Source organism: Candoia aspera, chromosome 10 (genome assembly GCF_035149785.1).
Source record: "Candoia aspera isolate rCanAsp1 chromosome 10, rCanAsp1.hap2, whole genome shotgun sequence".
Lineage (NCBI taxonomy): Eukaryota > Metazoa > Chordata > Lepidosauria > Squamata > Boidae > Candoia > Candoia aspera.
In genome coordinates, this window is record NC_086162.1 from 9,048,498 (window position 1) to 9,062,222 (window position 13,725).

A 13,725-nucleotide genomic window follows, 5' to 3' on the forward strand; every position below is an offset into this window, starting at 1 on the left:
ATAACTAACTCATCTAGCAAGGTGTTTCTTGGCCATTTCATAACATGATTAACAGAGATAAGATTTACTCAACCCATTTGGGGGAGTTGCCTAATCCACTGAACCACAGACAGACCAAACTGACTAGGTGTTCACACAACAGGCTTGCTTAAAATATCCATAAGCTAGTTTGTGCTTCAGCGGTCTTTTTTTGTACAACATGCTTAATCAGGTGAGTGAAAAACTTAGCAGCTGTAACTTGCAACCTTGGTTAGTTTTAGTCTTGGTTTGATTGCAGCTTCATGGGTTGATTCAACCACCAGATTAAGCATGATGGGTGAACGCATTTCAGGATTAAAGTGATGGTCAAACTCAGACCCTACCCTAGGGTTAGTTTACTCACTTTGGGTGAAAATCCAGAATATGATATTAATTGCATTAATGAACAAGTAAGCATGCAGTACAAACACAGTATCTCAAAGAAGTCTGCATTATTTGGGTTTAAATACACAACGTGTAAGAGAGCCAGTATGTTGTAGTGGTTAAAGGCAGCAGGCTAGAAACCGGGAGACCAAGAGTTCTAGTCCTGCCTTAGGCACAAAGCCAGCTGGGTGTCCTTGGGCCAGTCACTCCCTCTCAGCCCTGGGAAGGAGGCAATGGCAAACCACTTCTGAAAAACCTTGCCAGGAAAATTGCAGCGCCTTGTCCAGGCGGTCTGCGAGAATCGGACACGATTGAACGGTTGATTAAAAAAAGAATACAACGCGGACAGACGGAAGGAAGAAGTCATTTTTCGCAGCCCGCTTGGCCCGGACAGAGGCTGCCTCGGAAGGCGAGAGTGGACAGCTGCCTCGCCCGGAGTGGGAAAGGCGAGGGTGTTTTCAGAGGCGCGGCTCCGGATTGGCTCCCTCGGTGCAGAATTTGGATAGCTGTACTCTAATTCCGGGAGAAGTTGGTGGGCTGGGCAAGGGACGCCCTCCCCCCCCCCGCCCCTGGGAGGAGCCGCGGCTGGCGGCCCGCGAAGTAAACTCCGTCCGCCGGAGACAGGGTCGCATTCATTCATTCTCCTCCGCTCGAGGCGCGCAGTTTGGAGCGCGCACGTCAGCCGTTCGACGCGCCCCTGAGCCCGAGACGCGTCTTTTCCCGCCCCGGGAAGCAAGCGGGGCAGAGACGTCTGAAAGCGCACTGAGCGGCGAAGAATCGAGGAGGAAAGGCTCTGGAGCAAGGAGGAGATCAAGTGGATTTATAGGAGCCGTTCAGCTGGGTTTGCCAATGGCCAAAGGAGAAGGAGCTGAAAGTGTCTCGACGGCTGGCCTGTTACAACCCAGCATCTTAAAACCAGAGGAGCTGCTCTATTCCAAGGTAACGCGAAAGTCAACTGCCGAGCGGGAGGGCGAACGCTGAACAGACGGGGGAAAAGAGTCGCTAAGGCAGGAAGGGACTGGAAGCCGCGCGCGCCGCTGGTTCTGCTTGGGAGCCAGTGAGATTTACTCCCGAGGAAGCACGGCTAAAAATAGCGGGGATCACTATCCCCCAGGCTGTTGGGGGACCTAGAGCGGCCGGAACGCCTGTGGGCGCGCTGCTCGCTCGCTCCCCGCTCCTCCCGGGCAGAGTCGGGGGAGCATGAAGCGCCCCACCACTACCACCACGCAGAAGCGGGTCCTGGGAGTAAAGAGTCCGGTGGCCCGTCCGGATCGGGGCTGGGGTGAGCGGGCGATCCTTCCTTATAAGGCTTGGAGCCTTCAAATTAGGGCCCGGGCGATCCGTCCTGGCTCTGTTGCAGACGCTGGCTGGCCCCTTGCGTTTTGTCAAGGTTAGCCATTCCGGGTAGGACGTGCGGACGGGTTTGGGAGGCAAGGGGACGGCGCGGGGAGGGGGAGCAAAGGGGACCGGGGGGAAGGGAGGTTGAGTTGCACCCCGAGGAAGCCAGCCGCCCGCCTCGCCTCGCTTAAAAGAGCGCCTCGCTGTGCTGTGAGTCGCCCGCGGAGCTGTAATGAAATCGTTACGCGGCCTCGTGCAGTTCAAGTTCATTCATAAAGTGGCCAGAAGGCGCGTCCCTTTTTTGGGGGGGTGTGACTTCCTCTTCGGGAAATAAATGAAAAAAAGCACTCTTTCATGCCTTGCAGCCAACGAGACGCAGTTGGCTTCTTTCCTCTTTTCTTTTTTTCATTTAATGGGGCGGGGGGTGGAAATCAGAGGACAGACTTTCACCTTGAAGCGTTTTTTCAAAGCTGGGCGGGGCGGAGCTTTAAGAAACAACTGCGGGACGCTACGAAAAGGCTGTCCGAATTGCAACGTGCCTGTTCCCTACTAAAAACTCAGCTGAGAGGTGCTTCCAGAGAGAAAGCCTGGTTAAACCTAAACAAACTCTATTAAAACAATCCATGAGAGCAGGGATGGAGTGTTGCAAATGGACTAAAAGATTTTCTCTAAAGAAAACTCACGTGCTTTCAGACAGTACGTTTACCCTGATCCTTCTGAGTTTACACCACTTGCATTTACCAATCTGCTGGATTGGGTGTGGGATTACCAAAATTTTTTGGAGATGATGCCCATTTGCTACGTTCAGCCAACCCAACATCATCAGCTCTGGTAAAAATCCAGCGGTGTGCAAAACTCAGCTTTAACTTCTATGATTGGGTTGAGCAGGGTGGGAGGACCTCAGAGCTGCATAATTTAACGCCCCATCTCAACTGTTTCACCTGTAATAATTATGGATGGCGCTTCCAGAGTCTGTTTGGGTGAATGGGGAGGATGATATGGTGTTCTACTCTGCTGGCAGTGTGGGAAAGTGTTAAACTGGTTTTCTACCCCAACTGGGGTTGAAAGCATGAACAAGCACAAGGCAAGCAATGCTGCTTCTGAGCCAGCTTCTGTTATCTGTTCTTGGTGAGATTTATTGCCCATTTGAGCCTGAATATTTGCAAAGAGTGAACAAAGCAAATTGTTGCTCAAAAGTAGGGGTTGATAAATACCTTGGGCAGACACATGCAGATGTTGCTAAAGTTTCTAGAAGGTTATGCAAAATCCTCCCTTTCCAAAATCGAGTACAAACCAAACCATTTGGCAAATTTCTTGTTCAGTGAATTGCGTGAATCCAGAAAATAAGTTAATTCCATAAACAGATTACTGTGTTGGGTGAACTTAGCAATGGATTGAATTCATAGACTATAGAGCAGTGTTTCTCAACCTTGGCCACTTGTAGATGTGTGGACTTCAGCTCCCAGAATTCCCCAGCCAGTACAGCTGGCTAGGGAATTCTGGGAGTTGAAGTCCACACATCTTCAAGTCGCCAAAGTGGAGAAACATTGCTATAGAGTCTTCCAAGGAGTCTTTCTGCACTGTGTGGACTCAGCCAAAGTGCTGTTTGATCTTCAGGGTGGAGCTTTGACCATTGCTTCCAAGCGAAGTGGGCTAATTCCCTTGCCTCCTCTTTTCCAGAGAGAAAGCAAAGCAAAGCTATCGATATGCAGCAAAGTGTGTTATGCCATTGGTGGGGCACCCTATCAGATCACTGGTTGTGCCTTGGGATTCTTTCTGCAGATTTACTTACTGGATGTGGTTCAGGTAAGTCTTAACTGGCTTGGGTGGTGGTGGTCAAATCAAAGACCTATGTGGGACCTGTGTTGGATTCGACTCCAGGCCAAGCTACTTCCTCAGATTTGCACCCAATATAGATTTTCTTTAAGGGCTGTTTTCTTTGGTCTCATGTTCCCCAAGAGCTTTGATGGAATGCATTTCCAAGCAAAATTTCTTACACGCCCCACTCTGTGTAGAAACCTAGCTTTTCAAGGAGGCTTCTTGCCTTGCCTTCTGCTTGATGTGCTAGCTTTCTGTATGGAGCAGCCTTTCTCCACTTTTTGACCCTGGAGGAGCTCTTGAAATATTTTCCAGGCCTTGGGGAACCCCTGAACATTCAGGCTCAAATAGAGGCCAGAAGTTACGAAATGATTATATTCGTTTCACGGGTGGGCCTGGATATATGCATTAACTGTGTTCTTAAACTAAAAATAAAGAATGAAACTGACCTCTTTAATGTGGAGTTGCCCAAATTGGAAATAATTTTTTAAATAAATTGGGATCTCCCAGGGAACCCTGAGCGACCTCTCACAGAACCCAAAGGTGCCACAGAACCCTGACTGAGAAACGCTGGTATGGAGAAACCTCTTCATTGCCCTTTCAGATCTGATGTCAGTGTTGTGTCTAGTCCCCACCTTACAGGCAGCCCTCCTTCTTGCAACCCCCCTATTGAGCTCAAGATCCAAGGGCTTCTGCAGGGCTGTGGATGCCAATGATGTCAACATGGTGGACGTGACTGGACAATTGAAGTTGTGCCCCTTTTTAATGTGTGTCGCAAGCATCAGACACAGGTCACAATGGGCATGATTTCAGTCACCTGATCAATTTGACACTGTTGACACTCGTCTCCATAGGCACGTCCGACAGGATTTCTGGATGGGGGCATTGTGAAATGCCCTGAGCCAATGCCAGTGTTGGATTAGTGTTTTATAGTTCAACAAGTCAGTGCAGCCTTCAAACCCTACCTAGCCAGGAAAGTAAGTAGGAGGTAGAGTTACTTTCGCCAGAATTCTCCTATAGCAGGTTTGCACAGCTCAGCTTTCTCCCATCCAGCATCTTCAAGATGTGGTGAAATTGCAATTCCCGAAATTCCTAGCAGCACAGCGATTACTGATGTTGTTTGGGAATTCCAGGAGGTCCTAAGCAATTGCAGATGTGCTGCCCCATTCATCCCGAGGGCACCAGTTGGGGAAAGCTGCAGCACCAAAACCTCTCCTACTGGGAGGGAGGGGACTTTTCTGCCTTGCTGGAGCTTCGTGCTCCCCACTCATGTCTTCCTGGGGCACCGAATGCTTCTAGAGTCACTGACCTAATGTGAACTGAAGCAGGGCTGAGATCCAGTGCCTCACCCCACTTGTAGTCTTGATAATACAACCACACTGTTGAATGCATTGCTCAGTCAATTTTACATGCTCCTGGCAAGTGTTCTCAAATTAAGAACATCTTGCTTCCTCATGCTGCATTGCTTGCCCTGGATTATAAGTTCTGGGTGGCATTTCACTTTCAGTAAATAACTCCTGCTGGGAAGAGCAGCATGTTTGCTATTGCTTGGGAATCACTGACTGAGTTCACACATCCCACAAAGCCCTGGCTTGCTTTAACTGTAGTTTGTGGAATAAGCCACAGTGGCTTGGTTCACCAGTCACCAAGAGACCAGCCAACTGATTTTATGTACAACGGGTGAACTCTGCTGACATGTGGCTCCATCTGTTTTGGGGCCCATCTTCCCTGGAAGCCTGCATAGCATGTAGAAGCTCTTAGCTTTGGGTAAAGAATTCAACGTGCCTGGAGTCTCAAAACTCAGAGGTTGCAAACCTGAAGATGCAATCCATGTGACTTCACCATCTGATAAAGCATCTCCAGGCTTCAGCTAGAAGCAGGACTCAAACCACTTAGAGAAGCTCAGGAGAAAATATCAGAACTACAGAATAAGCCATATTTATTGGAACAGATAGAAAGCTGCTACCAAGAGAATTTCAGCAGCTGCAGCTGCTCAAGAAATTGGCTTGGGTTTATAAGATTTGGTTCAAATATTGAGTTTTCTAGTTTACAGCTCATGGATTTCTTGAGCTCCGCTTTCCAGTGGATTGGCTTGTTTCTACTTGTCCTTTGTTTCTGCAATAGGCAGATTTGCTTTTCTCTCATTTATTACTTACAATGGGAGAATGAGCTCTCACACTTGAATTGAATGGAGGTTCTTCTTTTATTTAACAGATGGACCCCTTCAATGCATCCATCATCCTTTTCGTGGGCCGTGCTTGGGATGCCATAACTGATCCCCTGGTGGGTTTCTTCATCAGTAAAAGCTCCTGGACTTGCTGTGGACGCCTGATGCCCTGGTAAGCATGCACTGATGTGGAGGGGGGAAGATAAAGCCATTTTCAAGCAGAGTTTCATGATGTATGGTGACATCTGTGGAATTTTCTTGGCACAAAACAGGAGTGGTTTGCCATCACTTTCTTCTGAGATGTTTTTAAAAACTATTTTCTTATCCAATGCCGTGATGTTTCTTGGTGTCTTCCCATGCAAGAATCAGCCTGGTCCAACCTTGCTTAGCTTTCTGAAGATCAGCCAAGGTTGGGTAGGTGCTGTGTAGGTGCTTGGTGGCAGAAGAGAAGTGGTTTGCCATTAGCGTATGAGATATTTTTTCAAATATCCAAGGTGGTCTTCAGATGGGAAAACTAGAAGGAGATGCTCCTGTAGTCACTAGAAGTTAAGCTCCTTTCAAAAGAGACTTTACCTGACTTACCAAAAGATGCTGGGAATTAAACTTTTGGACAGTATTGTAACCCTGTTATTTGCAGTTCTTGTTTGGAGAACGTCAAAAACAGCAGGAGGGTTCTGATCCCCAGTGACCACAGGTGGACAAGCTGGATTGTTGGGCTAGCTGCAGGTCTCTTTCTCTGTTGGGGTCGTAGGAGAAGCTACTAACAGTGGAGGAAGTTGGTTGGTGTTTATCATAGTCAAGTGGGGAAAATTCAAGAGGTGCATTTGAGGGTAGCAGGAATATTGGCAGCTCATTATGTCCCCTTCCTTTGTGACTGCAGCACTGTGGATCCATTCTGCTCCTTCCCCACTCTGGGTGGTATTTCTGGGTCCTTGTAGAGGATAGGATGAAAGTGACTTGATGAAACCGAGACAGCTTGCATGATGTGAGTGTGGGAAGCAAGACCTGCCAGTTTCATGGGCCCCGAGGGAGGGGTCAACTTGCACTTGGGGCAGGAGGGAGCCCAGCTCAGACTGGCTGGTCCTTGAAGGGTTTTGCAAGTGTAGGTATAAAACAATGGGTATCATGCTTGTTCAAGCTAAGCCTTCTTTCTGGACATTCCATTTTCCTTCTTTTTGCCTCCTTCCCCCATTTCAGCAGTTGGTGAGCATTTTAGAGATAGCACACCCCAGGTGGCTTGGAAAACACCTGTTCTCTTAATTTATAGCAGGCACGGGCAGAAGACTTTTAGGGATGGTTCCAGGTCTTGCGGTCCATCATTGTTGACCATACTAGTGCTGATGGGAATTCAGCAACTGCAAGGCACTGGATTGCCTACAAGGACAAGGCACTTCTAAACATACAGTGTGTTTGCCTAGGAGTGACAGGAAAATGCTTCCCTAATCCAACACCCTGTGAGTGTGCTTTGGCCACTTCCCCAAACTCCCAGCCAATGTGGCCAACAGGAAATCTGGGTAGCATAGACTTTGCTCCCTGGAAGACATCAGGGCAGAGAATTGTGGACTGTAGATCTGCTTAGGCTTTGCGGTTATATTAGTTCAATGCCTCTGTGATGGACTGGAGGGGACCTGGTGTATATATCGAGGAAGATTCCTTCAAGAATCCAGGTTGCTCCTCCTAATACGTTGGTCTATTCCTCTTCCCTATCCCCAGTCACAGTGCAGGATCCTTTTTAGACCAGGCTGATAGTGGTCATCCAAACCCAAGCCAAGCCCCCAGTGATAGAAGTATAGAGCCTGTCATTGATGTCCTTGTAACATTTTCCCTGGGAACAGGGAAATAATACATTTTAAGTTCACATTTTATTCTGAAGAAGGCTTGTGTTATCCAGTGGGTAATGCCCCGAAACTACCATTGCCTTCTCCCATCTCTCTCAAAAAGCAAATTCTTAAACAAAACCTGTGAAAGCTTATTTCATAGAATCCAGGAATCATGGAGTTGGAAGGGTTCTTAGAGAGGTCATCTAGCCTAACCACCTTTTCAGGTCAGGATCTACGAGAGCAGTGTTTCTCAGCCTTGGCTGCTTTAAGACGTGTAGACTTCAACTCCCAGAATTCCGCAGCCAGCATGTTTGAACCCGTCTAGGGAAAGAGAATTCTCACGGGACAGCCTTCCACTGACTGACAATTCATACAAGTCAGGAAGTTTGTTCTGATGTCTAGCCTGAAAAGTCTGTAAAAGATCTAAAGATTATGAATCCAAGGAAGAGCATGAAAACCTCAGCAAGATACAATAAAATAGGACTGGACAGGGTTTTCTAGGTTATATATGAATTTTAGTCATTCCCTAGGGCTGCAGCCAAAAAAAATGGTTGCTTGATGCCAAGACAGTCAAAATTTGGGTTGATTTAATTCATTTTATAGGAAATTAAAACTGACAGTTCAGAACAATTGGCAGTTGGAGCCCATTCAGCCTGTGGATTTAGCTATCAGTCAAACAGTCAGATTTTTTTCAGGACTGGGATGGTTTCAGAAACATGAGGTTTCCACTGCTAGGCCAATGAATCAGGAAATTTTAATAACTGGCTGGAATTATTCAGTCCTCTGGGTAAAGTCATGTGTGCCCTCCATGTGTAGATTGGCTCTTAAAAGGAAAAGATTATTAGAGCAAAGAGGAATGGTATATGAATAAAAGACTTTACTCAGCCAAGCTTTAGGGAACCTTTTGAAAGAGGTTCTTGTAAATGCTTTTCCTGACTTTGGGTTCAGATAATCACAGTAAGCCCACGTGAATAAAACACAGTATCTGGGTTCTCATAATATACAACCCTCCCCTAACAAAAAATATATTATGTTTCACCATGATGGTCTAGTTCAGTGTTTCTCAACTGTAGCAACTTGAAGATGTGTGGACTTGAACTCCCAGAATTCCCCAGCCAGCCATTCAGTTCAGATAATCTACCAAAATAATCGTTGGGTTGCCACAACATGGTAAATCACAAATACCTTGAACCTATTTTAGCCTAGCCTAGCTTGCATGTGGTGTGGACCAGGCAGAGAATCTCTTAAATCTGCTTTGCCCAGTGCCTTCCAGATATCTTAGTTGGCAGCTGCCTTCACATTTACCCAGCAAATCTCTGGGCATGCTGGCTAGGATTGATAGGAGCTGCACAGAAGGCCCCAGGAATGTGGGAGAGGCTACATTAGTAACAAGCAAGAATATATTTTATTGCACCCTTGGTAGCTTTGCTGAGCTGAAATTGTTGGGAGCACTGTGCTAGAGGAAGGCAGGTGTATTGAGTCGGGCTGAAGTGCCCTCCTGCACCAATTGTTTCTCCGCTTGGCGTCCGCCCAGGGCAGTTGCTGGCCTAGTTACTTCCTCTGGAAGGCCCGAAACAGCCCCCTTATCAGCAGCTAAGTTTAGCGTCCCCTGATGCAAGCAGCAGCTGGGGTTTAGGAGGTCATGTCCTCATGCCTCTGATTATGTGCCTGTCCTTCGCTCTGCAGTACACCCCGATGCACGTTGATTCAGAAGCAGATCCCCATGTAGGATGTGCTCTGTGGGGGCTGCCTCCCTGCCAGATGCACGTTGCCACCCATAGCTTTTGGAAAGGCACCCCCCAGCTCAGTTTTTCTCCTTCGCTTTCTGCAATCAAGCCATGGGAAGTTTTGCAGCCATTTCAGATGGACATTTTTTTTTCATACTTAAGATTTCTTTTTTTTTTTTTTAATTTTTCAAGATATAATTAAGACACATAATGCAGAATATAGGACTGATAGAACAGAAGTCTAAAAAAGAAACAGGAAAAACTAAAATGGTGCACAAATAAGGAAAAGAGCCTATCAGACCAGTGGCTTCTGACCTTTTCCAGCACAGGTATAAACAGTACATAAAAGTTAATCTTTTACTATTAATTAAGCATTTAGTAACACTGTATTACTAAAATCAAACCATTCAGTCATCAAAACCTAAAATCAAGACTTTATTCTTTTGCGTTACAAATGAGTAGTCGAAGAGCAGCTTCCAGGTGGAAACAGATCTAGTTACAGTGTTTTCTCTTATCAGCGCTGTCAGTTTAGCCATTTGCACCAATTCCATCAATTTATCATCCAGTCCTCCATTGAGGGAAATTGCATCCTTCCACCTTTGAGCACCTTTGAGTCTTGCTGCTGTTATCATTTATAAGAACAGAGTCCCATGTTGCTTCTCAAGCTGTTGGTCCATCAAACCCAAGAGCAACAGCTTCGGTTTCAGTTGTAAGTCCCCTTTAAGAATCTTTTGAGTAATGCTACATATTTGATTCCAGAATTTCTGGAAAGTTGGTCTGCCCCTCCGTTATGCATGTTCTTTCTGAGATACTTGATGTAAAAGATCACCAGGCCCACGAGGCTCAGTGGGCAGGCCAACAGAGCATGCGATCAGTATATTTCACGTTCTTTTGTGGCTGCAAGAATTGCACAACAGTTGTAAGAAAGCCCGTGACACTTGCTACTTTGTCAGACTAGGATGGGGGAGACAGCCAGCCTGTGGAAACTCAGGGGTGACATTTGCACAATCTGCTAAACTTGGTCAGGGTTTTGTGGGTGGACATGCACTTAGTTGAGTGGAGTCCTTGGTGCTCTCTGAGCCTTGGTTGTTTTCTTGCAGATGTTTCATTGCCAGACTAGGCAACATCTTCAGTGCGAAGAGGGAGGGGGCCTTGCTCTAGTTGAGTGTTCAGGCCATTGAGTAGTGTAGGGCTCAAGATATTGTGTGTGGTGCAAACCCAGAAAATGGGCTAATTGAGTACAGTAACCCCATTCAGCATGTTGTATGAATCTGGTTATTGGTCCGGCCATTCTCACCGGCAGATTGTGGTGGGGGGTTGAAACTGGAGGTTGCAGCGTTAGGGGCCTGGAGCTCCTGAAGGAAAGGCACAAAGTAAATCTACCCAGTGAATCACAGGCAGCTGCTCTTCTTTTCCCATCGGTTTCTAGGTGGGAGGCTTTAGTATAAAAAGTTTCCAAGCTGTTGTTATGCTAGCCGTGGAGCCTGCAGCATTTTCAGCTCTTTCATTCCCTGAGCTTTCATGCATTATAGTCCACTTCGTCAGATGCAGGAGAAAAGGGCGCTTGCTGGGTGTGGGGAGGAGGGGGAAGGGAGGACGGGCATCTCTGGGGGAAAATTGACCCAACGTGTGCCCCAACTTCCCAGTGCAAATTCTGTGACTTAGGTCCTTGCATCCCATCTCGGAATGTAAGTACGAAAGCCGGGATTGGCACTGTGAGATCGCGACGCCCGTTTTGTCATTTTTGCGTCATTGTGGTTTGTCCTGGATGCCCATTGAAAAAAGATGATTTGCCATCCCTTTACCTTCTCTTCTCTCCCGCCTTCCCCACCCACAACATTTTCTCTGGCGTTTCTTCCCATGTATTTAACAGAAGTGCCTTGGCATCGCCCAAAGCCAAGGCTGCAATTAATGCTCATCAGGGCAAGAAGCGGATTCACAAGCCAGCAGCAGAGACCGGGTGCCTTTTCAGTTTTTTCCTTGACAGGTTTGCATTGCGCTCAGACCACTGGCCAGCTTGGGTTCCCTCTTGACTGGTTCTCCTTTGAGGCCAAGCAAACGGCTGATGGGCGTCCTTCCTCTTCCCAAGAAGAGAAACGGTTAAAGCCGGTTATGCAATGGGAGGGGGGTGGAGGAAGAAGTGTGGCATGGGAGAGGAGACGTGTGCATGGAACACACCATCCTCGCTCGGCCAATGGGGAGGCAGGGCGTGTGTGCTTGCTAACATTCCATCTGGCTCCCTCCCACCATCTGGTCTGATGGCCACGCCTTGGACTGGAGGTTACTCCAAGTCAAAGAGTCACCCTTGTGGGGTGAGTGGGATGTGAGACCGGCTGGGCTGGGGCTTGCTTGTGAACTGCTCCGCTCGGCTCCTGCTCTTGCCAAGAGAGTCCCTGGCCGGAGGGATTCCTGAAAGGGCATTTCCCCCTCCTTCCCCTAAGAGAACCAGATTTGCACCGCTGGCCACGTCAGTTTCCTTGCCAATCTAGTAACAGTTTGTAAAGATAAGCCAGCTGGGAAGACCATGGAAACACTGAGTAACTAGCAATCCCTGCGTATATCAGAAGCAACAGGAAGAAGGGAGCTGCTCTGGGTTGCAAGAAGCCCACCTGAGCCACCTGGGGTTGCTTCACCGTTTGGGACACGTCATTATTGTGTTCCACAGCACTGCAGAGAACTAGCCAGGAGGCAAACCCACATGTCCAGGATCTTCCTCTTTCACTTCCTGCTTTCAGCCTTACCTTTTTGGGCAGGATGCAAAAGAAATGAGAAAAAGGAATCTGTTTTTGTGGGACATAAAATTATCTCTGAGGCCCTCAGTGCAGAAATAGAAATGACTCTTAATGTCAGAAATCTGTTTGAAATCTTCTTTCCTTCTTTCCTTCCTTCCTCCTTCCTTCCTTTCTTCCTTCCTTCTTCTTCCTTCCTTCCTTCCTTCCTTCCTTCCTTCCTTCCTTCCTTCCTTCCTTCCTCCCTCCCACCCTCCTTCCTTCCTTCCTTCCTCCCTCCCTCCCTCCCTCCTTCCTTCCTTCCTTCCTTCCTTCCTTCCTTCCTTCCTTCCCTCCCTCCTTCCTTCCTTCCTTCCTCCCTCCCACCCTCCTTCCTTCCTTCCTCCCTCCCTCCCTCCCTCCCTCCTTCCTTCCTTCCTTCCTTCCTTCCTTCCTTCCTTCCTTCCTTCCTTCCTTCCTTCTTCTTCCCTCCCTCCTTCCTTCCTTCCTTCCTCCTTCCTTCCTTCCTCCCTCCTTCCTTCCTTCCTTCCTTCCTTCCCTCCCTCCTTCCTTCCTTCCTCCCTCCCACCCTCCTTCCTTCCTCCCTCCCTCCTTCCTTCCTTCCTTCCTTCCTTCCTTCCTTCCTTCCTTCCCTCCCTCCTTCCTTCCTTCCTCCCTCCCACCCTTCCTCCCTCCCTCCCTCCCTCCCTCCCTCCTTCCTTCCTTCCTTCCTTCCTTCCTTCCTTCCTTCCTTCCTTCCTTCTTCTTCCCTCCCTCCTTCCTTCCTTCCTTCCTCCTTCCTTCCTTCTGTCCTTCTTCCCTCCATCCCTCCTTCCTTCCTTCCTTCCTTCCTTCGATAGACCATTGTCTGACCATTGTCCTGGCACTCATAAAATATATCTCAAGCTAAAATGGATCTGCTTCCTCCCATGTGGTAACTTCTCATGGTAACAATGCTTAGAGAAGTTAAACTATGCATGTCTGTGTGTGATGGGTAAAATTTGCTCCCATGTGACTAAAAAAAAGACGTAGATTTGTAAACATTCTACTAGCAAGCAAGTAGTGTGCATCTGAAGAAGTGGATTGTGATCTACCGAAACTTACACGGTCATTCATTTATTTGTTATGAAAATGCCCCAAAACAGTTGCTTCGGCTGCAGAAATTTCACTTCCTGGATACTCTTATCTGAACGTGCAGTCCTGCAGGGAAGTGAAGTCAGCTAAACATATTCAGTCCTTCTAGTCACTTGAATGGAAGGCTTGGTTCCTCTCTTCCCTGTTCCCGTTTTGCACATCAGGCATGCACACTTGTTCTCGCTCTTCTTTCTCCCAGTCTTGAGGAGACCAACTTGGCTTTTTCCTGTCACTTGCAAGTGGTGTTTAAACTCCTCTAGTCCTCTTCTGTGGCTCTTCTGGAGAAACAGAATCTTTGCAAAACTTAGCTCTGCTTTTGGTACTTTCTGGTAACTTGCCCCACCAACCTAGCCAGCCAGCCAGCCTCCCCTGCCTTCCCTGTAGGTCCTGGGATATGTTAACTCAACGTCACCTTTAAATCTTAGAACCCTTAGAAATTTACAAGAGCATTACAGCCATTGACTGGAGAGAATCATGCTTAGCTGCATTTCCTGTCTGGATCCCAGCAATATGGTTTAGCTTAGAGATAAAAGGCCAATCTTACTCCTTTTAGTTCATATTTGAGGCTGGAAGATCATGCCTCCCCAACTATATTTAGGACAGATGTAAAT

General features: G+C 47.6%; 1 protein-coding gene across 2 annotated transcripts in view; it reads left to right on the forward strand.

Annotated features, from left to right (window-relative positions):
• The first annotated feature begins 1,212 nt into the window (after positions 1 to 1,212).
• Positions 1,213 to 13,725, forward strand: part of MFSD2A (MFSD2 lysolipid transporter A, lysophospholipid) — a 35,030-nt gene continuing 22,517 nt past the window's right edge. The window contains exons 1-4 of one of the 2 annotated variants that reach the window (XM_063312379.1): positions 1,213 to 1,341; positions 3,269 to 3,276; positions 3,423 to 3,546; positions 5,773 to 5,897. In XM_063312379.1, coding sequence (XP_063168449.1) covers positions 1,252 to 1,341; positions 3,269 to 3,276; positions 3,423 to 3,546; positions 5,773 to 5,897 — 347 coding nt within the window. In that variant the 5' untranslated portion in view covers positions 1,213 to 1,251. Of the gene's footprint in view, positions 1,342 to 3,268; positions 3,277 to 3,394; positions 3,547 to 5,772; positions 5,898 to 13,725 lie in introns of those variants that run through there. The other variant, XM_063312378.1, reaches the window with a different exon arrangement.